General features: G+C 41.8%; 1 protein-coding gene across 4 annotated transcripts in view; it reads left to right on the forward strand.

The window, feature by feature from the left end:
• Positions 1 to 229: 229 nt before the first annotated feature.
• The window catches only part of LOC137229496 (actin-related protein 3B), a 344507-nt gene continuing 319051 nt past the window's right edge, over positions 230 to 25685 (forward strand). Inside the window, exons 1-2 of one of the 4 annotated variants that reach the window (XM_067747539.1) lie at positions 230 to 393; positions 20154 to 20209. In XM_067747539.1, coding sequence (XP_067603640.1) covers positions 350 to 393; positions 20154 to 20209 — 100 coding nt within the window. In that variant the 5' untranslated portion in view covers positions 230 to 349. The remainder of the gene's footprint in view (positions 394 to 20153; positions 20210 to 25685) is intronic. The other 3 variants (XM_067747544.1, XM_067747541.1, XM_067747548.1) reach the window with 3 other exon arrangements.

Genomic DNA, 25685 nt, shown 5'->3' on the forward strand with positions numbered 1-25685 from the left:
TTAAAGGATGAGAAGGAGTCAGCCTTCGGAAACGGGGTCACGTTCACCGTAAGTCAGTTAAAAATAGCCCTCAGGCTCTCCAGCAGCAAGGTTGGGCGTATGGGCAACGAGGCTCCGCCGCCAGCACTAAAGATGGCGGACAGGGGGCGGGGACGGGGAAACGGGGCGTGCCCGCGCCGTGATTGGTCAGTCAGGAGAGGCGTCACGTGGGCTGAGGAGAGCATCCGGGCTCCCGGCAGAGGCGCTGCGGAGGATCCCGGGAGCGGGCGGCGCGGGGTTAGCGCGGCAAGCGGACAGCGGCGGGACCTCCCGGGCAGCCAGCGTGGACGGAGCGGCGCGCGTGCCGAGCATGGCGGGCTCCCTGCCTCCCTGCGTGGTGGACTGCGGCACCGGGTAAGAGCTGCGGGTGCCCACCCCGCTCCAGCGCGGCCCCGCTCTAGCCCCGGCGCCGAGCACCTGCCCGCGGCCCGCCCCCTCTCTCACCTGGAGGCGCTCCGCCCGGGGCCCGGGTCTCGGCCTACAGCTGGGCAGGTTCGGGGGGCCGGCCCGTCTCCGCGCCCCGCTCCTCTCCTCCACGCCCGCGAGGGCCACGCGCGGAGCTCGCTCCCCTTGATGCGAAGAGGACCGAGGGGAGGAGTCGGGCCGGCTCGCCTCGCCTCCCACCTCCTCTCTCCGCGCTCGGCCGGGGCCTCCCGGGATGCCAGGTTTCAGGCAGGCGGCTGCAGACCCCGCTGTCGTCGCTTGCCTTCTGCCTGCCTGACGGTGCCCCTACCTTTTCACGTTCTTAAAAGGGACCCTCGTTTTGGGTTCGCAAACGCATGCCATTTCTCCTTGCTCATGATTCTCACTTGTGGAGGTTTTTATATTCATCTACCAAGTTGACACCTTTTTTTGCAGCCTACTCTGCTCTCTTCCAGGAGTGAATGGTTCTCTCGGGCTAAGCTCTTGCTTTAGTTTGCATAGAGTTGCCTTTTCACTTAAAAAAAAAAAAAACCCAAAAAGACTCCATTTTGAAAAACAGAAAGTCTAAATTTGGGAAAGCCTGTTTGTGGTATAGTTTTTATTTCGCATTACTTTTGGGGTGTGATTGTTTCTTTTGATGTTGTTGGGATATGCAAAAGAGACCTTAGGAAATTTCCTGTACTTTCTTTCAGTGGCCCCCGCTTCGCTGGTTTTAGGAAGGTGCTCACCGAATCCGTCTAGCTGGTGGTCTAGAAATTCAAGCTTGCCTGCTTGCAGTGTAGGTGAAGTACCTCATAAAGTAGGCTGGAAGTAAATTTAGCCGCTTAAAGGTCTTTCAAGATGGGGTTTTAATCATTTTTTCCACAAAATATTCCATGGTATGTTCACCTTAGCCTTGATTCTTTTCTGTAGAGAAATGCACGTGGTTTAGTTTCCTTGACAACCTTGTAGGGGTGTCTCTTTAATTTGCTTCAGTCCGTCTCCTACGGATCGTTCTTTCCTTTTGCTGCTGAAGCCACCGGTGGTGGTTACAGGCTGGAAAAAAACTGCCTCTTTGCTTGTACTAATTTTCCTTTTTGAAATACACATTGTACCAGAAGTTCCAGGGCTCTTTATTTTAGAAGTTGTTTTGCTATCCAAAACCCAAGCCCAAACCAGTATCGATATTAACCCCCCGCCCAGTTGTTGGCTTCCTTATTCAACCCCTCCTCCCAGGAACTGGTGTTCACCCCACACCCACCTGAGGTCTGTTTGTGTCAAGAGTGCAGGAAGCAGGTAAAAGAATTTTTCCTTCTCACATTTGCACGTGAGATTTTTTGTTTTTGTGGTTTTGGTCTTGTAAAACTATTGAAATGCAAAGCATTTCTTGGCAGAAGCAATAACATGTGCCCACAGGGTTTGTCATACCTCTACTAATAGTAAGCTGGGGACCCTACTCATCATTCTTGCTGTAAATATCTAAAATGTGGTGCTCAGTTTTGACCTTTTGAGGTAGGTGGTATCTCACTTGGAGATGTAACTTCAGAATCTCTTTGTTTTATGGCCCAGTTATGTTATTGTCTTCAGGCCGTCGTAGGCTTTGGTGTCAGGACTTAGAAACAGTGGCCTGGAATCTTCCCAGTGGGTTTCACATGGACATGTTCTGTTGTGGAAACAACAGTGGTTAATGATAAATTTCCAGTGTCCAGTGTGTGGCCAGATGGAGCAGCGTGGAAGAGCCTAAATTTATTTAAGCTTGTTAGTAGCTCTTATATTTCCCATAGAGCTAAGTGGTTTTTGGATTGACTTTTACCTCAGAATACAATAAAAAGGGGGTAAAATGCAGATTAAAAATAACTAGGACCAAGGAAAAGAATGGGCCTGGGGCGTCACCCTAAACTGTAGACCAGTGGTGCAGCCGACCGGCCTCACATTTGGCCTTAGTTTTCCTGTCTGACAAAATTATAAGAGGGTCATCATCAGTTATTTAATTCCTGTCATCGGGAAGGAAGAGAAATACCTGTTTCTCAGGTGAAAAAACTTTTCCTAGTGCTAAATTCTAACAGAAAAATTCACACTGAATTATACATAGTGGACCTTAATGACTGAGTAGACAGTGTACTAAATAGTATTTTTTAATTGCAAATAAATTTCATCCTGGGAGCCTGGCCTCCTCTAATGAGCCCTGAGACCAGCTCAGTGAGCACAGGTGAGCTGGGAGCCATGATAATATGGACCACGGCTCTGCCTGCTCCGGAGATGAGGCTTCATTTACTTAAGTGAATTACTAGGCTGCTTAGTGTTCAGAGAATATCCCACAAAAACTATAGTGTTACTTGTCTTAACTGAACTTTTCGTATTTTTGAAGATTTTTATATTTTTAAACTTACTTTGAAAACTGTCAGATCTACTGAAAAGCTGCAATAAGAGTACCAAAAAGCCGGCTGTATATTCTCTATCCAGTTTACCAACTATTAACATTTGCTTTATTGTTCTCTATATACTATACACATTATTATTTTCTGAACTGTTTGTAAGTCGCAGACATCGTGCTGTTTTATACCAAGATACTTCAGTGTATCCTTTATGAAAACAAAGACCTTCTCTCATATAGTCACAGACCAGTGATCAAAATCAGAAAATTTAACGTTTATGCAGTAGAGTTGTCTACTAAGTCTGGATCCCATTAATGGTCCCATTATGTCTCTGGACGTGCAGCTCTCTGCCCTCATCCGGCACCGTACACTGTGTTTGCCTGTCATCGTGTCTTTTTAGTCTCATTTCACTGGACCAGTTCCTTAGCCTTTTTCTGTCTTTCAGGACAGCGACATTTTTGACAGTCAGTTGTTATAGATCATGTTCCTCAATTTAGGCTTGCCTGGTGTTTCTTTCTGACAGATACAGGGTGTGTATTTTTGTCAGGAGTACCACAAGTGATGTCAAAGCTTCTCAGTGCATCACATCAGAAGGCTTTTCCCCTCCAGCTTTATTGAGCTGTACTTGACACAAACATTGCATAAGTTTAAGGTTACAACGTGTTGATTTGGTACATTTATATATTGCAAAATGATTATCACATTACAATACTAACACCTCCATCCCGTCACATAATTACCTTTTTTCTTTTTTTTGTGGGGAGAATAATTTAAGATCCACTTGTCTTGGCAACTTTCAAGTATAAAACATTATTATGAACTATGATCACTGTGTTGCCCGTTAGCTCCCCAGAACTTACTCATCCCATCAGAAGGCTGAAGACAGTTGATGACATTCATTTGGATTGTTTGGATACGGTGGTGTCGACTAGATTTCTTCATTGTACGGTTACTGTTTTCCCCTTTGTAATTAATGTCATTTGTGGAGAGATATTATGAGATTATGCAGATGCCCTGTTCTTCCTTAAACTTTCAGCCATTAGTTTTAGTATCCATTGGTGGTGATTCTTCTTCTAATGGATTATTACAGTGATGGTTGCAATATTGTGGTTTTTAAACTTTAGTATCTTGTACATTTATTAGTTAACATTTTACTGTGAGGATGCACTTTTCTGTGGTTTCCATTTATTTATTTATCGTCTGTATGGGTTATTATCTTGTTCAAAGAGTTATTTATGTCATTCTTACTGTATTCAGTGGATTATGATTTCTTATTGCCATTATTTGTTTTGACGCTTAAATTGTCCAGATGTGGCCAGCAGAAGCCCATTCAGGCTGTTTCTGGAGTTCTTTAGACATGTCCCCGTCATTTTTTGAGCATTTTGTTATTACTAAAAGACTGCAACGTAGCCAGTGCAGTGCATTTGTCTTTTTGCATTTTTTCTGGAGCATCTCTGAGATAAGTTTCTAGAAGTGGGATTTCTGGGTCAAAGGGTAAGTGCATGTGTAATTTTGCTAGACAGTGTCAAATCCCACTCCGTAGTGTGTGTCTTCACCAGCAACGTGTGAGAGTGCCTACGGCTTCTTACAGACTCACCAGCAGAGTAATTGCCAAATTAAATTTTTTTTTTACCAATCTAGAAGGTAGGAAATGATATCTTATTGTAGTTTTAATTTGAATTTCTTATATTATTATGTGGGAAGATGAGCATCTTTTCGTATGGTTAAGAGGCATTTGCGTTTCTGTTTCCTGTCTCTTCGTTTCTCTAGCCAGTTTTTCTGTGGGTTTTTAAGTCTTTTGCTTCTTTATTTTTAGAAGCTCTTTATGGATTGGGGTGTGGTGAGGGTCCCACAGACCACCCGCAGGTTCATTGATTTGCTAGGAACAAGCACAGGATGATAGTGAAAAGGTAAAAGCAAGAACAGCCAAGGAAAAAGGCACATGGGGCAGAGTCTGGAGGAAACCAGGAGCAAGCATCCGGAATCCTTTCTCAGTGCCCAGAGTTTTTATTGGGGGCTGGTCATGGCACCTCCTGCCTAGCACAGACCAGAATTCCAGAGTCCCAGAAGGAAGGCAGGTGTTCAGCATAAACTGTATTTGTGTTAATTTTATAATCTGCTACTTTACAAAATGCTCTTATTGTTTGTATGAATTTTTCCCTTGATCTTTAGGGTTTTCCAGATACAGAATTTTGTCATTGGCAAATAGAGATTGCTTTCCCTCTTCCTTGCTGTTTTTAGGAACTCTGATTGCCTTTTCTTTTCTTTATTTTGACATGCTGCAGTGGCCATTGCCTCCAAATAATGTTAAATAGGAGTGGAGTTAGTGGGCATTATCCTTTTGTTCCTTACTTTAGTGGAATAGTTTCTGGTGTTTCTAAAATAAGTAAGATGCTGGCTTTTGGGCTGCTGTGTGTATGTACATACTTACACACGTATACAAATATATGTTAAGAAAGTTATACAAATATGTTAAGAAAGTATCTGTCAACTGCTATATTTTGGAATGTTATAACATGAATGAGTGTTGCATGTTGTATGATTTCTTTATAATAAATGGAACATGTGGTTTTCTTCCTTAGCTAGTTAATATGGTGGATTTCCTAATATTGAACCACCCTTGCATTCTGTAATAATCCCTACTTGATCATGCTGCATCATTTTTTGATGTGTAGGTAGATTCTGTTAATATTTTATTTAGATTTTCATGTCAGTATTAGTATGAATTATAGTTTAGTTTTCTGGTGCATTCTTTGTCAGATTTCGGGATCAGTGTTACACTCTCTTCATAAAACAAATTAAGAAGTTTTCTTTCTTTTTCTGTGCTCTGGAATAGTTTAAGTAATTTTGGGATTATCCGAGTTTTAAAGTCCTGGTAGAATTCCCCAGTGAAACTGTCTGAGCTTAGTGCTTTCTTGAGAGGAGAGTCCTGCTGCCCTTTACATTTCTTCTAAGGCTGGTTAGACTTCCTCCCTCGAGTGGAATCAATTTTGGTATGTTGTATTTGTCTAAAGAAAAATTCTATTTCATCTAGATTTTTCAAATTTATTTATGTACTAGTCTCATGATTTTAAAAAATCTTTGTTTTTATGGCTATTTTTCCCTTTGTTGCTCAAATTTATTTTGTTTTCATCCTTTTTTCTTTTTTTTTTTTGCGGTACGCGGGCCTCTTACTGTTGTGGCCTCTCCCTTTGCGGAGCAACAGGCTCCAGACGCGCAGGCTCAGCGGCCATGGCTCACGGGCCCAGCCACTCCACGGCATGTGGGATCTTCCCGGACCGGGGCACGAACCCGTGTCCCCTGCATCGGCGGTGGACTCTCAACCACCGTGCCACCAGGGAAGCCCCATCCTTTTTTCTTCATGGCTTACCTAATGATGTGCCTATGTTGTGGATCTTTTTTTTTTTAAAAGATAAGCTTTGGGGTTTATTTTTTTTTTATTTTATTTATTTTTTTTTTATCATTATAAAATGACTCTCTTTTACTTTAATAATGTTTTTTCCTTATACTTTATTGTCTGATATTAATATAATTTTCTTTCAGTTAGTAATTTCATAGTATATCTTTTTCCATTCTTTTAGTTTCAAACTTTCTGTGTCTTTATGTTACATACATAATTTTTATAGAGTATTAATTATATATTTTTCTAATATAATATACCTTTATTTATTTATTTATTTTTTAAACATCTTTATTGGAGCATAATTGCTTTACAATGGTATGTTAGTTTCAGCTTCACAACAAAATGAATCAGTTATATATATACATATGTTCCCATATCTCTTCCCGCTTGCGTCACCCTCCCTCCCACCCTCCCTATCCCACCCCTCCAGGCGGTCACACAGCACCGAGCTGATCTCCCTGTGCTATGCGGCTGCTTCCCACTAGCGATCTACCTTACGTTTGGTAGTGTATACATGTCCATGCCTCTTTATTGCTTTGTCACCGTTTACCCTTCCCCCTCCCCATAGCCTCAAGTCCATTCTCTAGTAAGTCTGTGTCTTTATTCCTGTTTCAGCCCTAGGTTTTTCATGACATTTTTTTTTTTCTTAAATTCCATATATATGTGTTAGCATACGGGTCTCTTGTAGACAGCAAATATATGGGTCTTGTTTTTGTATCCATTCAGCCAATCTGTGTCTTTTGGTGGGAGCATTTAGTCCATTTACATTTAAGGTAATTATCGATATGTGTGTTCCCATTCCCATTTTCTTAATTGTTTTGGGTTTGTTATTGTAGGTCTTTTCCTTCTTTTGTGTTTCTTGCCTAGAGAAGTTCCTTTAGCAGTTGTTGTAGAGCTGGTTTGGTGGTGCTGAACTCTCTCAGCTTTTGCTTGTCTCTAAAGGTTTTAATTTCTCCATCAAATCTGAATGAGATCCTTGCTGGGTAGAGTAATCTTGGTTGCAGGTTTTTCTCCTTCAACACTTTCAATATGTCCTGCCACTCCCTTCTGGCTTGCAGAGTTTCTGCTGAAAGATCAGCTGTTAACCTTATGGGGATTCCCTTGTGTGTTATTTGTTGTTTTTCCCTTGCTGCTTTTAATATGTTTTCTTTGTATTTAATTTTTGACAGTTTGATTAATATGTGTCTTGGCGTATTTCTCCTTGGATTTATCCTGTATGGGACTCTCTGTGCTTCCTGGACTTGATTAACTATTTCCTTTCCCATATTAGGGAAGTTTTCAACTATAATCTCTTCAAATATTTTCTCAGTCCCTTTCTTTTTCTCTTCTTCTTCTGGAACCCCTATAATTCGAATGTTGGTACGTTTAATGTTGTCCCAGAGGTCTCTGAGACTGTCCTCAGTTCTTTTCATTCTTTTTTCTTTATTCTGCTCTGCAGTAGTTATTTCCACTATTTTATCTTCCAGGTCACTTATCCGTTCTTCTGCCTCAGTTATTCTGCTATTGATCCCATCTAGAGTACTTTTAATTTCATTTATTGTGTTGTTCATCGTTGCTTGTTTCATCTTTAGTTCTTCTAGGTCCTTGTTAACTGATTCTTGCATTTTGTCCATTCTATTGTCCATTCTATCTCCAAGATTTCGGATCAACCTTACTATCATTATTTTGAATTCTTTTTCAGGTAGACTGCCTATTTCCTCTTCATTTGTTAGGTCTGATGGGTTTTTATCTTGCTCCTTCATCTGCTGTGTGTTTTTCTGTCTTTTCATTTTGCTTATCTTACTGTGTTTGGGGTCTCCTTTTTTGCAGGCTGAAGGTTCGTAGTTCCTGTTGTTTTTTGTGTCTGTCCCCAGTGGCTAAGGTTGGTTCAGTGGGTTGTGTAGGCTTCCTGGTGGAGGGTACTAGTGCCTGTGTTCTGGTGGATGAGGCTAGATCTTGTCTTTCTGGTGGGCAGGTCCACGTCTAGTGGTGTGTTTTGGGGTGTCTGTAGACTTATTATGATTTTGGGCCGCCTCTCTGCTAATGGGTGGGGTTGTGTTCCTGTCTTGCTAGTTGTTTGGCATAGGATGTCCAGCACTGTAGCTTGCTGGTCGTTGAGTGAAGCTGGGTGCTGGCGTTGAGATGGAGATCTCTCGGAAATTTTTGCTGTTTGATATTATGTGCAGCTGGGAGGTCTCTTGTGGATCAGTGTCCTGAAGTTGGCTCTCCCACCTCAGAGGCACAGCACTGACTCCTGGCTGCAGCCCCAAGAGCCTTTCATCCACAGGGCTCCTTAATTTGGGATGACTGGTTGTCTATTCAGGTATTCCACAGATGCAGGGTATATCAAGTTGATTGTGGAGCTTTAATCCGCTGCTTCTGAGGCTGCTGGGAGAGATTTCCCTTTCTCTTCTTTGTTCTCACAGTTCCCAGGGGCTCAGCTTTGGATTTAGCCCCGCCTGTGCGTGTAGGTCGCCGGAGGGCGTCTGTTATTTGCTCAGACAGGACGGGGTTAAAGGAGCCGCTGATTCGGAGGCTCTGGCTCACTCAGGCCCGGGGGTAGGGAGGGGCACGGAGTGTGGGGCGGGCCTGCGGCGGCAGAGGCCGGCGAGACGTTGCAGCCTGAGGCGCGCCTGTGCGTTCTCCCGGGGGAGTTGTCCCTGGATCCCGGGACCCTGGCAGTGGCGGGCTGCACAGGCTCCCCGGAAGGGCGTGTGGCTAGTGACCTGTGTTCGCACACAGGCCTCCTGGCTGCGGCAGCAGCGGCCCTAGCGTCTCATGTCTGTCTCTGGGCTCCGCACTTTTAGCCGCGGCTCGCGCCCGTCCCTGGAGCTCTCTCAAGCAGCGTTCTTAATCCCCTCTCCTCGTGCACCAGGAAACAAAGAGGGACGTAAAAGTCTCTTGCCTCTTCGGCAGTTCCAGACTTCTCCCCGGACTCTCTCCCGGCCAGCCGCGGTGCACTAACGCCCTGCAGGCCGTGTTCACGCCGCCAACCTCAGTCCTCTCCCGGCGCTCCGACAAAAGCCGGAGCCTCAGCTCCCAGTCCCGCCCGCCCCGGCGGGCGAGCAGACAAGCCTCTCGGCTGGTGAGTGCCGGTCGGCCCGATCCTCTGCGCTGGAATCTGTCCGCTTTGTCCTCCGCACCCCTGTTGCTGTGCTCTCCTCCGCGGCTCCCAAGCTCCCCCACTCCGCCTCCCGAAGCCTCCACCCGCGAAGGGGCTTCCTAGTGTGTGGACACTTTTCCTCCTTCACAGCTCTCTCCCGCTGGTGCAGGACCCGTCCCTATCCTTTTGTCTCTGTTTAGTTTTTTCTTTTGCCCTACCCAGGTACGTGGGGGGTTTCTTGCCTTTTGGGAGGTCTGAGGTCTTCTGCCAGCGTTCAGTAGATGCTCTGTAGGAGTTGTTCCATGCGTAGATGTATTTCTGGTGTATCTGTGGGGAGGAACGTGATCTCCGCGTCTTACTCTTCCGCCATCTTCTACCTTTATATTGGGGTTTATTTATTAGTTGTTATTTTTCTGTTTTTTTTTGTTTTTTCTTTTTTTGCGGTACGCGGGCCTCTCACTGCCGTGGCCTCTCCCGCTGCGGAGCACAGGCTCCGGATGTGCAGGCTTAGCGGCCATGGCTCACGGGCCCAGCCGCTCCGCGGCATGTTGGATCTTCCCGGACCAGGGCACGAACCCATGTCGCCTGCATCGGCAGGCGGACTCTCAACCACTGCGCCACCAGGGAAGCCCTATTTTTCTGTTTTTTAATTTATTTCTACTTTTATTTCTTTCTTCTGCCTTCCTGTTTTTTTTTGTTTTTGAGTTGGATATTAAATTCATTTTAATTTTCCCTTTATATTGAAAAAGTATTTAATTTTGGCTGTTATGTCTTTAACTACATGTATTCCTTATGTACAGGGATTTGGGTATAGTTTCTCATTATCGTTTTCAAGGCATTTCTGTATTTTTCTTTTGAATTTCCCTCTTAACTCAATATTTCTATACTAGTATGTTTTAAAAATTTCAGGTAAAAGGGCCTTTTTGTTTTTAATTCTAGTTTTATTACATTATGGTCAGAGTGCTGTTTATATTCTATTCTTTAGACTTCACTGTGTCTAAGATATGGTCAATTTTGTGAATGTTCTGTATGTACTTGGAAAGAGGAATATTCCCTATTGGTACGATAGGAGTTCAGTGTGTATCTGTATGAGCTATCTTATTAATGATGTTATTTAGGTCTTCCAGTTTTTTTGTCCACTTACTCTTTAACTGAGAATGGTGTGTTAAGTGCTCCTATCACTAGTGTGTTTCTTGTTTATTTCTTCTAGCTTTGTGAAAGTTACTGCTGCCTTATTGAGTGCCTGCGTGTGTAGATTTGACTTACTGATTTTGAACTTCACCAGGGGTGATATAGGTGGGTTGTTTGTTGGGAAATCTCCTGGTCTTATGGTCTTTGGCTCTTTCCTTTTGAGCTGGTCATTTTCCCCAGAGGATATACTTCTGATCATCTGCTTGGAGGGTGGGGTCTGGGTGCTTGTGTTTTGTGTGAGAGCTGAGTTGGGGGCAGAGAAGGGCGTGGGAGAGGGCCTCTGAGCCGTCAACTTTTTTCTGTATTCAGTCAGGTAACCCCTTTCTTTTCAGAATGGTTCCCGGACTCGCCCAGGCCAGGTGACTTGGGAGTCCAGAGGCCCTTGGCTTTACACTCTCTAGAGTCTGCTTGTGGGAATGCGGGGGTCAGGGAAGGGTGGTCACCCTGAGGTGTGGGGCGGGAGGGAGCAGTATCACCTCAGCTTCGTGTTTTGGGCCCTTCAGTCCTGGTTCCACAGGTGCCTGTGCAGCCACCCATTCCGGGGCTTTTCAGGGTCTGGGGAGTGTTGGGCTGGTTCTCAGCTTTGCCCACTGCTGGATTTTATATACCTCCAAAGCCACTTACTACTGGTCCTCTGCTATCCAGGGCCAGAATTTTGCTGTTACCTCCTCTTCTTTTCTCCCTATTGTTGTGGTTTATATATCTTAAAAAAATCATTTTGCTTTGGTTTTAGTGGGGCTTCGGGACAGAGTGAAATTAGATCATGTTTAGTCCACTGTTTTACCTTGGAAGTCAGAGTTCACTTGATAATGCGCCAAACCCACAAAGAGGCCACACATCATGATCTTATATTTACTAGCCATAGGGCAAAGAATGCTGCTGTAGAAGAAGAAATGGACAGGTATATAGGGTAATGTAAAATTTACAGATCAAATAGAGAAAAAGAAAAGAAAGGATATTGGATTTAGATAAAATAATTAATAAATTTGAACTTACATGTTTAACTGTGTCCTATAAACAAAGACTACCCTTTTCTGTATGACAGACAACCCAAGAAACGTTTGAAGAACTTGATCATATGTTAATATACAGTGTACAGTGTGGGGAGCGTATATTATTTAGAACTCTATCATTAGGATCTGGGAGCAATTTTAGTTTTATCAAAATCATATTCTGGGGCTTCCCTGGTGGCGCAGTGGATGAGAGTCTGCCTGCCGATGCAGGGGACACGGGTTCGTGCCCCGGTCCGGGAAGATCCCACATGCCGCGTGGCGGCTAGGCCCGTGAGCCATGGCTGCTGTGAGCCTGTGCGTCCGGAGCCTGTGCTCTGCAACGGGAGAGGCCGCAACAGTGAGAGGCCCGCATACTGCAAAAAAAAGAAAAAAAATCATATTCTGAGTCAGTGTAGTCACTTTTTTAAAAACTGAAAACATCTTAGGGAGTAGAGCTATTCTGGTTGAAGTTGGGCGTTTGAGACTGGACCTCATAAGAGGTCTCAATCAAAAAAACCTCCCTGCAGGATACAGTTTCAAAAACATTGTTTTAAAATGTGACATTTCCACTTTCAAACATAAATTAATCGAGCTTACATTGTCACCTTCTGCTCTAGACACATGGTTGTAGGCGGGATATATATAAGTATGTTGAGTTGACGGTAGTCAGATTAATCCTCCTCACTGCAGGCAGTTACTGCTGTGGGCAGAGGGGCCTTTAACAAGAGGAGCGAAAGAAGTTTTGCACAAGGACCTTTTAAAATGTTTGGGGCAAATAAGGATATACTTTATTTACAGAAAGAGACATTGGAGGACACATGAGAATAGGATGGAAGGTGAAATGGGGTAGATGGGTGTAGGAGTGAGAGTGAGACTTTTTATAGGTACCTTTTTAGAGTGTTTGGAAGTTTGAACTATGAGAACATATTTGGTTAACAGGCAGAGTTGTAACTCTTGGTCTTGCTTTATGCAGCTATTGATCTGTTTCCGTATCTTCTGTCTGTCCTGATTTCCATATGAGAAAAGGTCTCAGGTCAGGGGATGTGTGGAAGGTGGCACTGAGTGTGAGAATATGGCTGGCAGTCTGTAAGCTTAGTTTATGTATTTTTGAGAATGATGCTTGCCCCCACCATGCTGGCTATCCTTTGGGAAGATGGTGTTCAAATAAACAAACCAAAAATCAAAGCCTTTTAATATAAAAGTTGTTGATCTTAATTCCTTATGTACACATGTTTGGGAAAATCTGATTGATGTGTTTCTTCATGTATCAGGTATATCAGATGTACACAGAACTGGAAGAGAAACGATACAGAATTTTAGTATAGGGAAAGACTTTCAAGGTAGAAACTGCAAAGGAAATTATTCAGGAAAATAACTGGCAGATTTGATCACCTAAATTGTTGAAACAATTATATGTATATATATATATATTTTTTTTTGCGGTACGTGGGCCTCTCACTGTTGTGACCTCTCCCATTGCAGAGCACAGGCTCCAGATGCGCAGGCTCAGTGGCCATGGCTCACGGGCCTAGCCGCCCCGTGGCATGTGGGATCTTCCCGGACCGGGGCATGAACCCGTGTCCCCTGCATTGGCAGACGGACTCTCAACCACTGCGCCACCAGGGAAGCCCCTAAACAATTATATTTCAGAAAATGTATAACTGAAGGTAAACAACAAACTCAGAAAAATTAGTAATATATATGAGCAAGCATTAATATCCTCAGTATGTAAGAGTTTACACAAATTGATAAGATCCAAAAGTCTAGTAGAAAAATTATCAAGGACAATTCATGGAAGAAATACAGATCATGACTACACATCAGATAACATTCAGTAGTAAAATAAAATTATTGACTGTGAGATCCTTTTACTTTTTGAATTAGGAGGTATTTTCCAGAAATGGTAATGTTTAACATTGAAGTAGGGATTGTTATTACTCACCTTGTACCAATGAAGCAACTAAAATAGGAGGGATTAAAGTCACAGAGCTAGTGCTGTGCTTTGAACCCAGCACTGTGGGCCCCATTAACTCCCTCACAATATGAAAATATACTGTTTTGCAACTATTTTTATTATGAACTTCCCTCTGGGAACTGCTTTTGCTGCATCCCATAGATTGTGTAAGATTGTGTTTTTACTGGCATTTGTCTCAAGGTATCTTTTAATTTCCTCTTTGGTTTCATTGTTGACCCATTGGTTTTTTAGCACAACTTTTCAAATTATATCTATATGTGGCCAGTAACATAAGTCTGCTTCATTTTTGTTGGTTGTGTTGCATTTTATTGAATGATTGCAATATAGTTTATCCTCTGTTTATGGCATTTGAGTATTTCCAGTTTTTTCATTGTTTTGCTGTTATAATGCTGTAGAGAACATTATTTGTGCATATCTTTTCATACATGTAAAAGTGCTTCTGTGGGGTAAATACCTAGAAATGTGCTATTTGGACAGTAGGGTGTATGCATTTAAAACTATTAGGATAATATGGTATATGCATTTATAATGTTGATAGGTAATGTGAAACGTCTCTTTGTAATGACACTTCAGCCTTTTAATAACACCCATGTATAATTTACTACCACCTTCTTCCGTATTTGCCCAGATTTTGAATGCTTTTGCATTAAATTTATAGATGAATTTAGTGATATGTGATGTTTCTTTTAAAACTCTTGACTCCTCCTGTATGAATAAGGTGTGTCTCTGTTTGTCTCCTTGTATATGGAGAGTTCTTCACATATGGTTTATTCTCAAGGGTAATATTTTTCTGTGTTGTTGCCATTGTGAATGGGATCTTTTCATCCAGTGTATAGTCTCACTTGTTACTGGTAGGAAAGTTGCTGATTTTTGCCTCTTCATTGAGTAACTGGCCATCTTGCTGAATTCCCTATTGCTTTTAGTTTTTCACTTAATTTCCTTTGATATTCCAGGTATGTAATTATGATTTACAAATAAATTTTGCCTCCTCTTTCCCAGTACTGTTCCTTTTATTTAGTTCTTTGTGGTTTGTATTATCTGGTTCTTCCAAAACAATGTTAAATGAGAGTTATGGTGGTGGGTCTCCTTGGCTTCATTCTGTCTTCAATAGGAATGCTTCTAGTTTTTCACTGTCTTTTGGTTTGAGAGATTCCCGCCCCCCCATGATCTCTTCCTAAGGATTAACTATTTCTGTTTTGAGCCTTTTTTTTTTCCCACTACTAGATTGTTTTCATCACACCCTAATTACATAAATAGTTTGCATTGAAAAGCATTTCCTACATTTTTTTTTCCATAGAATACTTAAACACACAGTATTCTAAATAAGACAGACTTGGTACATCTGAGTCCTTTCTTCTGAGCCTCTAGCCAGTATTAAACTTCAACATTACAGGTACATTTTATCTGATAATGTGGTAGGTGTAGATGGTTTTGTTAGAACGTGAGCGTGAGGATGGGGAGCTTGCGTTACCTAAAAATTCACAGGTGATCGCATGTGGTACAGTTTAGTCAGTGATTCCTGGGCTGGTTGATCGTCAGAACCATGGCAGGGGAGGGGCAGGGGATGTTTAAAATATGGACACCCAGGCTCCTTCTCTGTGATTCTGGGACAGGCCCTGGGAATGTGTATTTTCAGAAGCTTCCCAGGTGATCTCATCAGTCAGGCTTGGTACATTCTTTCTAGATGCCTACCCAGATGATCTTAAACTCACCTGCCAGATAATGTGGGCCATGCTCCCATGAAAAACTCAAATCTGAAATCATGTTTCTAACAGGTGACCATTTTAAAAAAAGTATAATTCACATCATTTATTGTACGGCTTTCATTTATTTATTTTTACATTACACTTTTCTTTTTTTTAAATTGAAGTATAGTTGATTTACAATGTTGTGTTAGTTTCTGGTGTATGGCAAAGTGATTCAGTTATACATGTATACTTTTTCATTATAGATTATTACAAGATATTGAATATAGTTCTCTGTGCTATACAGTAGGACCTTGTTGTTTATCTGTTTTATATATAGTAGTAGTAGTAGTAGGAGGAACACTTGTTAGTTATATTTACAGTGTTCTGTTTAATAGGGTCTTGTTGAAGTTGTATATGAAACTGTATTGAAGATTTTGTTAATATTTGAATGTCTCTTAAAAAATATTGTTACATGTTCCTTACGTTGTGATTATTCAAAGTGAGAAAACCTAAGTGTATTTGATGCTATATAAAAAATAGCACAGGAAGATTCAGAGACATTAAATTACCATAAAGTGATCTGAGTAATTTCTGCTTTTGCCAGTGGTTTTAATTGTTTCAGTTTTGCTAGCAAAGGAAGGGAAGACCTCATAGTTAGTTGTTAGTACCTACAAATATTAATATAGTTTAATGTTAGTTTGTCTCAGTCATGAAGATCATTGTTTGCCGAATGTTACTGCTGCAAGGTACTCATGTGATTCTGTGACAGAAAGCCTCCCTCCTGTGAAGGCTGTGCTGTCTCAGAACATGGTGACTTCAGAATCTGAACACTCTAGCAACTGATGCCAAGTGGCATGTGGTAGTGGCATCATCAGTATGTAGTTGAATTTTAGAGCCGTGGGCCTGAAAAGGGCCCCATGCACTTCTGCAGCCTGACCTTTTGCTGCTGTGGGCCATTGTTTATGATTTCAGGGCATAGAACTTGGGATGGAGTTGAGCCATGGTTGTTGAAGGACACGTGGTACTTTTAGTTTCACTTCCGGTGCAGTTTATCTCCATCACTTCACAAATTAGTTTGTGGTGTTTAGAGTGGGCATGGCAGAAAGACTGAGTAATATGATTTGGGACACAGAACGTCCTGTTTTTTAAAAAAAATTTCAGGGACTTCCCTGGTGGCGCAGTGGTTAAGAATCTGCCTGCCAGCGCACGGGGTGTGGGTTCGATCCCTGGTCCGGGAAGATCCCACATGCTGCGGAGCAACTAAGCCCGTGCGCCACAACTACTGAGCCTGCACTCTAGAGCCTGCGAGCCACAACTACTGAGCCCATGTGCCACAACTACTGAAGCCCATGCGCCTAGAGCCCGTGCTCCGCGACAAGAGAAGCCACCACAGTGAGAAGTCTGCGTATCGCAGTGAAGAGTAGCCCCCGCTTGCTGCAACTAGAGAAAGCCTGCGTGAAGCAACGAAGACCCAACTCAGCCAAAAGTAAATAAATAAATAAGTTAAATTTTTTTTCCAAAAATTTAAATTAGGAAATATTTCAAAGATACAGAAAAATAATAGTAAAAAATAACTGAAACATATAGCTAGCATTGTTGTAGTGCTCGTTCTATTTATCTTTTTAATATATTAACTCACTAATCCTAGAGGGTAGGTTGTATTATGATCCTCCTTTTAACAGATGGAGAAACTGAGATACAGATAGTTACACATTTGGCAAATAACAGAGCTCGGATTTGAACTTTGGCAGTCTGGTGCCAAAGTGCATGGTCACAACCAATACAATACACTCTGTTGCCTTTCAGAAATACTAAAAGTAATATAAAGGACATGAATGATACTTAGCGCCTAATTTTAATAAATGTTAGCATTTTTCTGTACAGTTGACCCTTGAACAACAGTGGGGCTAGGGGCACCGACCCCCCCGCCCCACAGTTGAAAATTCGTGTATAACGTTTGACTCTCTCAAAACAACGACTAATAGCCTACTGTTGACCTTACTGACAACATAAACAGTCGATTAACACATATTTTGTTGTATGTATTATATGCTATATTCTTAAAGTAAGTTAGAGAAAAGAAAATCATAAGAGAAAATACGTTTATAGCACTGTACTGTATTTATTGGTACCATAAGTTTACATCATCTGTTTACAAGATGAATCATCTGTCAGTACCTATATCAGTATTATACAAAACACTGTAGATGTTATATGTGTTACTAACACTAGACATCAAAAATGAAAAGAAAATGTGAAAAAGGAATTCATATTTACTTACAATGCATTTCAAGCATTAATAACGAAGAGGCAGCAGTATGATGGAAACCTAGTGTAATTGATACATCTGCTTCTCGGTAGCCCAGCCTATATACACTGATGGATGAATTGTTATAGAATTTTTATGGTAAACAGTATTACAGTCATATTCATAATACAGTTTTGGAAACGTTGCATTTTAAACACCACCACTTACCTGTGATGATAGACTGATCTGCAGGTTCTGCAAGTACTGGAGAGAGAGAGAGAGAGAGAGAGAGAGAGAGGGAGGCATACTGTAATGTAACTCTTTGAAAGCAAAGTAAGAAAATGAACACATTATTAATTTTATTAATTTTATTTTATTTTTTTATTTTTTATTGAAGTATATAGTTGATTCATTTATTAATTTTATATATCACTTAACCTTGCGCCTGTGTAAGGATAGGCTATCCAGTTCAGTGTAAGTCTTGCACACGATCTTCTACACATATATTTTTGTATATTTGTTGGAAAAAAATCCACACATAAGTGGGCCTGTGCAGTTCAAACGTGTGTTGTTCAGAGGGTCAGTGGTATTAATATTTGTTTCAGGTTTTTTTTTTTTTTTGAAATAACCCTATTAGACAAAACCAAGTGTGAGAGGTTGTATTAGACAATGGTCTTTGGTCTTTTCTTGTCCCATCAAATTGTTTTTCTGACTGTCAGCATCCCCCCCTTTCAAACACTGGTTCCTTCCCCAGCAGTTTGCCAGTGATTGCCTTTCCTTACACCTGGTAAGAACTCTTTCAGCATATACTTATGGAGTGTCTGCCACAGCCAGGACTGTGCCAGGGTGGAGATAAAATCAAGAAGAAGGACCCTGGGGCTTCCCTGGTGGCGCAGTGGTTGAGAGTTCGCCTGCCAATGCAGGGGACACGGGTTCGTGCCCCGGTCCGGGAAGATCCCACATGCCGCGGAGCAGCTGGGCCCGTGAGCCATGGCCGCTGAGCCTGCGCGTCTGGAACCTGTGCTCCGCAACGGGAGAGGCCACAACAGTGAGAGGCCCGCGTACCGCAAAAAAAAAAAAAAAAAAAAAAAAAAGAAGGACCCTGTTCTGGTCATCCTGCAATTTATAATCTAACAGTGTGGTAGGGTGGGCTTCTTTAAGTACGAGGTGGGTGGTGTGGCTGGTGAACGAAGTGGCCCCTGTTAAAAGCACAGACTTAGGTGCAGTGCAGTGATTCTAGTGATTTCTGGCCTGCTTGTTAGCTTCTCTGGACTTCTTTAGCTTTGGGTCAGTCATTCACTTCGTTTATATTTGTTATTTGGAATTTACTTCCAGAAAAATGGTTCAGTTGAAGATGATCCAGAATTCTTAAAGTTCAGTATATATTGCCTCCCCTGGACTCTGGGTTGGCTTCGACTCTGCTTTTGGGTCTGGCGAGCCCTGGAGTCGAGGACTTGTGGGTCCACTTGGTTTGTGTACTTCGGTAGAACTTGGGAGTGCCCTCAGATGGGTCTTGCCTTTTATAAACTCCTTGTTGGGCCTGACGGGTCTCAGGGCCTGGCCTTGCCCAAACTCTTGTGACACCAAGACCTTAGTTCCTTGGAGACTGAGCAGTAAGGCATGATTTAAGTGGACCCGACTTGCTTTTTTTGTCTCCCTAAATCTTATTTATTTAATGTGTGTTCAAAAATAGTAAAATTAGCATACGATTAAAATACATTTAAAAATCATAAAATTAATTTATTAGAACTTGGAATGTATTAATTACATCAAAAAATTTAGTATCAAGCGTCTTGAAATAACTTGTAAAATAGCATGAATTAATGAAGTTGCTTTCAGCACTGCTGGGAAGCGTTTGTATTCCTCGGGAGCATTACTGCAGAATGATGGCTCCTTGTCTCGACCTGACCGCTTGGTACGGAGGGCCTGCTGAGAAGGGGGGCACTCAGGAGTCTTTCCAGCCTCACATTTCCAGCAGATGGTTCCGGGGGGTGGTCCCCACCCCACTTTTTTTTTTTTTTTTTAAATTTAGGAGATAAGCAAATGCTTTTGGAACAGATGGTAGTATTTTGGCATTCATTTTAGTTAAGACTTTTGGAATCCATCATAAAGAGTATCTTGACAGAAGATGGGCTCATTCTGAAATGAGATGATAGAGAGCTGCTTCTGTCGGATACTCTCAGTACCTGGCAGTAGCTCTTCTAGACATGTGCCATGACACTTTAAGAAAATTATGGAATTCCCTAGCCCCCCCAAAAGTTCGTGAAGTTTGGGAAGCAAGTACATTTTTTTGAGCGGCAGCTCTGGAATTGGAGCCTGCATATTTAGAGTTGGGTCTTTTTCTGTTCACTAGCTGTTTGGCTCTGGGCAGCTTAATGAACTTCTCAGTGCCTCAGTTTTCTCATCTGCAAAACAGGGATAATATTTACTTCCTTTGTAGGATTTTTGTAAAGATTAAAAGAATATAAAAACACCTTAAAATTATTAGGGATACACAAATGTAATTCATGTGTTAATATATGAATTTTTCCAGTAGAAACAGGCATAATATTTTATGTTTTTGTAACTGCTTGCTTATCTGAAATTAGCGTTTGATTCTTAGTCATCACGAGGTTTTTTTTTTTTTTTTCTTTAATTTCACGGGTGTATTTTCAGTCTTGATATTTTAGGACTTGGAGAGCTTATAATAAAAGACATTAATGGGATATAGAAGAGAGTATTATTATCTAAACATGTGTTGATGACTTTGTGCTTTTAGGTATACCAAGCTTGGCTACGCAGGCAACACTGAGCCACAGTTCATTATTCCTTCATGTAAGTAAAGCTCCACCCTTGGTTTATAAAGGATTGTGTTTCTTATAATTGTTCTAAACATTCTAATTCTGTTTTTCACGGTATATGAATTTACTTGCTGTCTTCTTTTAGATGATTGTTCTGGTTACTGGGGAGTTATTTATGTTGCCATCTGGCTGCTGAGTATTGCTATCGGCCGTAGCTGTCACCTAAACCCTCCCAACTTTCTAGTCCTTTGATTCTCTTCTGATACAGTCCTTTGTCACAGTCATTGGAGTTTCAGCTTGGGTGGTTGGCAGAGGCCTTCATTCAGTCATACATGTCTCAGCTACTTAAAAGACGTATATGTGGTTCCTTAAGGTTAATTTGTAATTTTAAGTAAGTACAGTTTTATTAACTTAGCACTTTGGTGGACTATCTATTGTATTACACTATTCACTTTATTGAAAGATATTTTATTTTTTTTGAAAGGAGAGGCCTGTTTTATTATGTTCTGAAGTGTTCTGTTTTTGTTTAAATGTTAGTCAGTAGAGCATAATAAGGGAAGAAATGTCCACATTTTGGCCAGAGTGCATCCTGCCCACTCTTTATTCACAGGAGACCCCAAGGTCAGGTTGGTTGTCCACAGGGTAGAATTCTTCTTTGAAACTGTTTAACTTCCGGGTTATTTTTTGGAGACCGTTTACCAAAGAGGCAGGTATGTCAGTCAAGAGTGGAGTGAAGTTCTGTCTCCTAAATGTAGCCCTTGTAAGATAAGTCACGATCTTAGAAACTGTAAGCTGTCGTGGGCGCAGGGAGTTCTGAGCAACAGGCTGCTTGACCCCGGTAGAGCGTGAGCAGCCTCACAGAGCGACGGGGAAGGAGCTGAGTTCTTAGTATTTGTTCAAGGGAGACCAAAGCCTTTCTGGTGGATACGGGTATTCAGATTGCTAGAAAGTGCGCCCTCATTCCTTGAGAACATTTAACTCACCTCATTCCAGGTCCTTGCTTGCTGGATAACTGATCATGAACTTGATTTTCTAGGTCTAAATACTTGGTTACTATGATGGGGTGTCCTTGACAATAGGCACACTTGGTCTGCTGGTCCTCATTTTAAATTCATGATTTGTTTTATTAGTCTGGTAGGGCTGCCATAACAAAATACCATAGACTGGATGTCGTAACCAACAGACATTATCACAGAATAGAAGCTTGAAGTCCAAGATCAAGGTGCCGTCAGGGTTGGTTTCTGGTGAGGCCTCTCTCCTTGGCTTGTGGATGGTGCCTTCTCACTGTGTCCTCACATGGCCTTTTCCTGTTTGTGTGCATGGCTGAGAGAGAGACCTCTGGTATCTCTTCTCCTTATAAGGACCCCAGTCCTGTGGAACTGAGGCTCTACCCTTATGACCTCATTTAACCTGAGAGGTCCCATCTCCAAATATAGTCACATTGCGGGTTAGGGCTTCAACATAGGAATTTTGAGGGGACACAGTTCAGTCCATAACAATTGGCATTCTGAAGGGTAGATCAGTCTTCTGTGAATTTTATATTGTGAATGCCAGAGAACTGGATCATTCCATGCTGAATTGGTAAATTGGAATTGGACTTTCTGATTTTTCAAAGCAGATTAGTTTTAACCTTGTGAAGTGCAGCAGCTCTAAGAGGATTACTTTGCACCTCTTGCTTTAATACAGTTGTTGGCAGCACCACTTCACCTGTCATCATTAACAGAGAGGGGATTGAAGTCAGCTATTAGCAGGATTCCATTCACTGTCAGCAGGCGCGGCAGCTCTCACATTGGTGCTGAGAACAGCAGTGGTGGAAGCTAGAAAGAAAAAGGTCAAGGAGGCAGGAGTAAAGGAAGAGTTATACCCTTGGCTGAATTTATTTCAAGAGTTAGAGAAGCCGTGGGGGACAGAAGGGAGTGCGTTGGGACAGGTGGGCAGAGGGCCTCGGGTACCTTGGGCAGCAGGCCTGCTGCACTCTCAGTCCTGGCAACCGAACCCTGTTTGTCGTTACAGAGGCTCTGTTCACAAGGTGAAGTTCAAGATGCAAAGTGGCTTCCAAAGAGAGAAGGGAGCTTGTCTGTACGTGTGTGGCTGTGTGGAGAGTGCCAGGACAGGGCCTTTCTGGTTCTGGTGGGCACAGAGGGGAGGCACCCCCCAGGCAGAGGGTGGTGGGAGAGCGGGCTGGGAACGTGGAGAAGTGCCAGCACTTGTATGTTAAGGAATTGTCATTTTATTTTGCAAATGGGGAACCTTCACATTGTTTTCCAGGCTCCCTCAGGGGCCTTGTCCCAGACTAGAGAGTCGCGGGGCCCTGTCCTGGTCCACCAGGGCAGCCTTGCCTGTATCTTATTTATTTGAGCTTCTGTGCAGAATTTGCTTGATTGTTTGAAGAAAGGTTTTCTCTACCTATTTTTTTTTTTCCTTTAAGTTGTTGGAGAAAGTTGAGAGTCATTGAAAAGTTTCAGGCAGAGGAGTGTATGTGTGGTGATCACATCCATAGAAAGAGGATGTGGGAGGGGTCAGGAGAAAGTAAGTACATTTCAGACAGTTGATGTTTGAAGAGTTCAGGTGTAAACGTCCTGTAGGCAACTGGGTAAAAGGTTTGATGCTCTGGGGAAAGGTCTAGACTGGAGACAGGGATTGAGCCCAGAGATGCTTTTGTTTCTGAATGTCTTTTAAATCTTTATTTTGGAAAACAAAGAAAGAAAGATAATATAACAAAGACCCATTTACCTACCACCCAGAATGAACGAATGTTAACACAATTGCATCTTGTAAGTGCGTAATACAGGCATACATCCCTGTGAGTGCCAGCCCCCTTTCCTCTCCTCCAGTCCTTCCCCGCTCTCCCTCCTTTGCTGGACATTAGCTGTATTCAGTCCACGCTTCATCCTTATGTTACAGATGCAGGATACAATGACAGTATGTAGTATTTTGTGAATTTAAACATTTCAAAAATGATAATTATACTGTAAATAACTTTCTGCATTGTTTTTTTTAAATCCTCAATATTTTGTTTTTAAGATGTATCAGTGTTGCTATATACAGATCTAGATCAAAAATCTAAGATGTGAATCTACATTTGGGCATTTTCCAGTTTTTTCTCTGTTGTACAGAATGATACAGTAAGTATCTGCTTAGCCACATGTGCTAGTTTCCCAAGAGAAAATATGAGAAATGGGGTGTGTCGTCACTCAGGTATGCACCTCTTCAGCCTTGCCAGGTATTGCCAAACGCTTTTCCAAGCGCCTGGGCTGATTTAAATGCCCATCAGTAGTGGATGGGAGTTTCTGATTCTGCACATCCTTGACGACAGTTGATCTTATTTGACTTAAATTTTTGCCAGTCTAATGAATGTAAAATGATGTCTTATTTTATAAGTCTGCGTTTCTCTGATTACTAGGAAGGTTGAGCACCTTTCATTGTCTGTGTATTTGCCCATTTTTCTGTTGCATTTTTTTGTCTTTTTTATGGAGTTACAGAAACTCTGTGTATACTTTGAATACTAATGTCTTGTAAATATCCTCTTCTATTTTATTTATTTATTTATAATTAATTTATTTTTGGCTGTGTTGGGTCTTCGTTGCTGCACGTGGGCTTTCTCTAGTTGCGGTGAGCGGGGGCTACTCTTCGTTGCGGTGCGTGGGCTTCTTATTGCGGTGGCTTCTCTTGTTGCAGAGCACAGGCTCTAGGTGTGCAGGCTTCAGTAGTTGTGGCACGTGGGCTCGGTAGTTGTGTCTCTGGGCTGTAGAACGCTGGCTCAGTAGTTGTGACCCACGGGCTTAGCTGCCCCGCGGCATGTGGGATCTTCCCGGACCAGGGCTCAAGCCCGTGTCCCCTGCATTGGCAGGGGCATTCTTAACAACTGCGCCACCAGGGAAGTCCCTCTTCTCCTATTTTAAGATGTCTTTAAAATTATTTTTTAATCCCAGAAGTTTAAAAGTTTCATGTAGTTCAGTTTTTCAGTCTTACCTTTTTTATAATTTGTTTCTATTAAAAAAATGCATTTATAGTCTAAAGTCATAAAGACTGTCTGTATTTTCTTCTAAGAAAAAAAGTTTTTTTTTTATGGTGTGGGAGAGAGTTAATTTAATTGTTTTCCAAATGGAAGGCCAGTTGCCCCAGCACCACTTATTGGAGGGTGCCTCTTCAATCATATTGAGGCGCTGTATATGGTTGGGAATATTTATGGTGTTTTTCTGTTGCAAATTCATACTGTATTAAATACTATTACTTTGGCATGTCTCTTTATATCAGGTGGGTCTGGTTCCTTCTCCTTTTTCTTTCTCAGAGTAGCTTTGGCTATTCTTAGGCCCTTACTCTTTATCATAAATTTTAGAATCAGTTTAAGGTCAGTGAAAAATTATGATGGGATTTTGATTAGAGACACATTGAATTTGTAGATTAATTTGGGAAAAACTTGATATCCTGGGGCTTCCATGGTGGTCCAGTGGGTAAGACTCCACACTCCCAATGCAGGGTGCCTGAGTTCGATCCCTGGTCAGGGAACTAGATCCCCCATGCATGCAGCAACTAAAGATCCTGCATGCCGCAACGAAGACACGGCGCAGCCTAAATAAATAAATATTAAAAAAATTTTGATATCTTTATGAATTGAATTTTCCTATCCAGGAATATGGTATATATGTTTTATTGTTTATTCATGTTTCTTATGTTTTTCAGTAATGTTTTTCAGTATTCTTTAAAAAGCTCATACATACCTTTTGCCATATTTATTTTTAGGTACCTTTATGGTTTTTTGCTGTTGTGAATTTTTTTTTAATTAAATTTTCTAATTGTCGCCACCATAGTAGGAATGCTGCTGAATTTTTAAAGTTGTTTTTGAATCCAACAGTCCTGCTGCCCTGTCTTATTTGTTCAAATAGCTTGCAGGTTCTCTTAAGTTTTCTATGCAAGCTATTGTATTAACTGCAAATAATGGTTATTTTGTCTCTTCCAACCCCAATACTTCATATTTTTTTCCTTGATCTGGCTGCACTGGCTAGAACTTCTGTCAGTGACTAGAACTGGGGATAGCTGGTGCTTTTGTCTTTCTGATTTTAAAAAGAATGATTTTACTGTTTCACTAGTGAGATTAGTCTATAATTTTCTTTATTTTGTACCAGTTTTGTTTGGTTTGTACATCAAAATTATACTGGCTTTATGAAATGAGGTTGTTAGCTTTCTTTTCTGTTCTTTGGAATGGTTTATATAAGTTAGGAATTATTGTTTGAAGGTTTAGTAAAATGTTTGACATTCTTCTGAGAAATATACTGGATATTTTTATTTTAAAAATTACTGTTGTCGGGATTTCCCTAGTGGTCCAGTGGCTAAGGCTCTGCTCTCCCAATGCAGGGGGCCCTGGTTTGATCCTTGGTCAGGGAACTAGATCCCACATGCCGCAACTAAGAGTTTGCATGCTGCAACTAAAGTTCCCACATGCTGCAACTAAAAGATCCTGCATGCCACATCTAAAGATCCCGCATGCTGCAACGAAGATCCCACGTGCA

Source organism: Pseudorca crassidens, chromosome 8 (genome assembly GCF_039906515.1).
Source record: "Pseudorca crassidens isolate mPseCra1 chromosome 8, mPseCra1.hap1, whole genome shotgun sequence".
In the NCBI taxonomy this organism is placed as follows: domain Eukaryota; kingdom Metazoa; phylum Chordata; class Mammalia; order Artiodactyla; family Delphinidae; genus Pseudorca; species Pseudorca crassidens.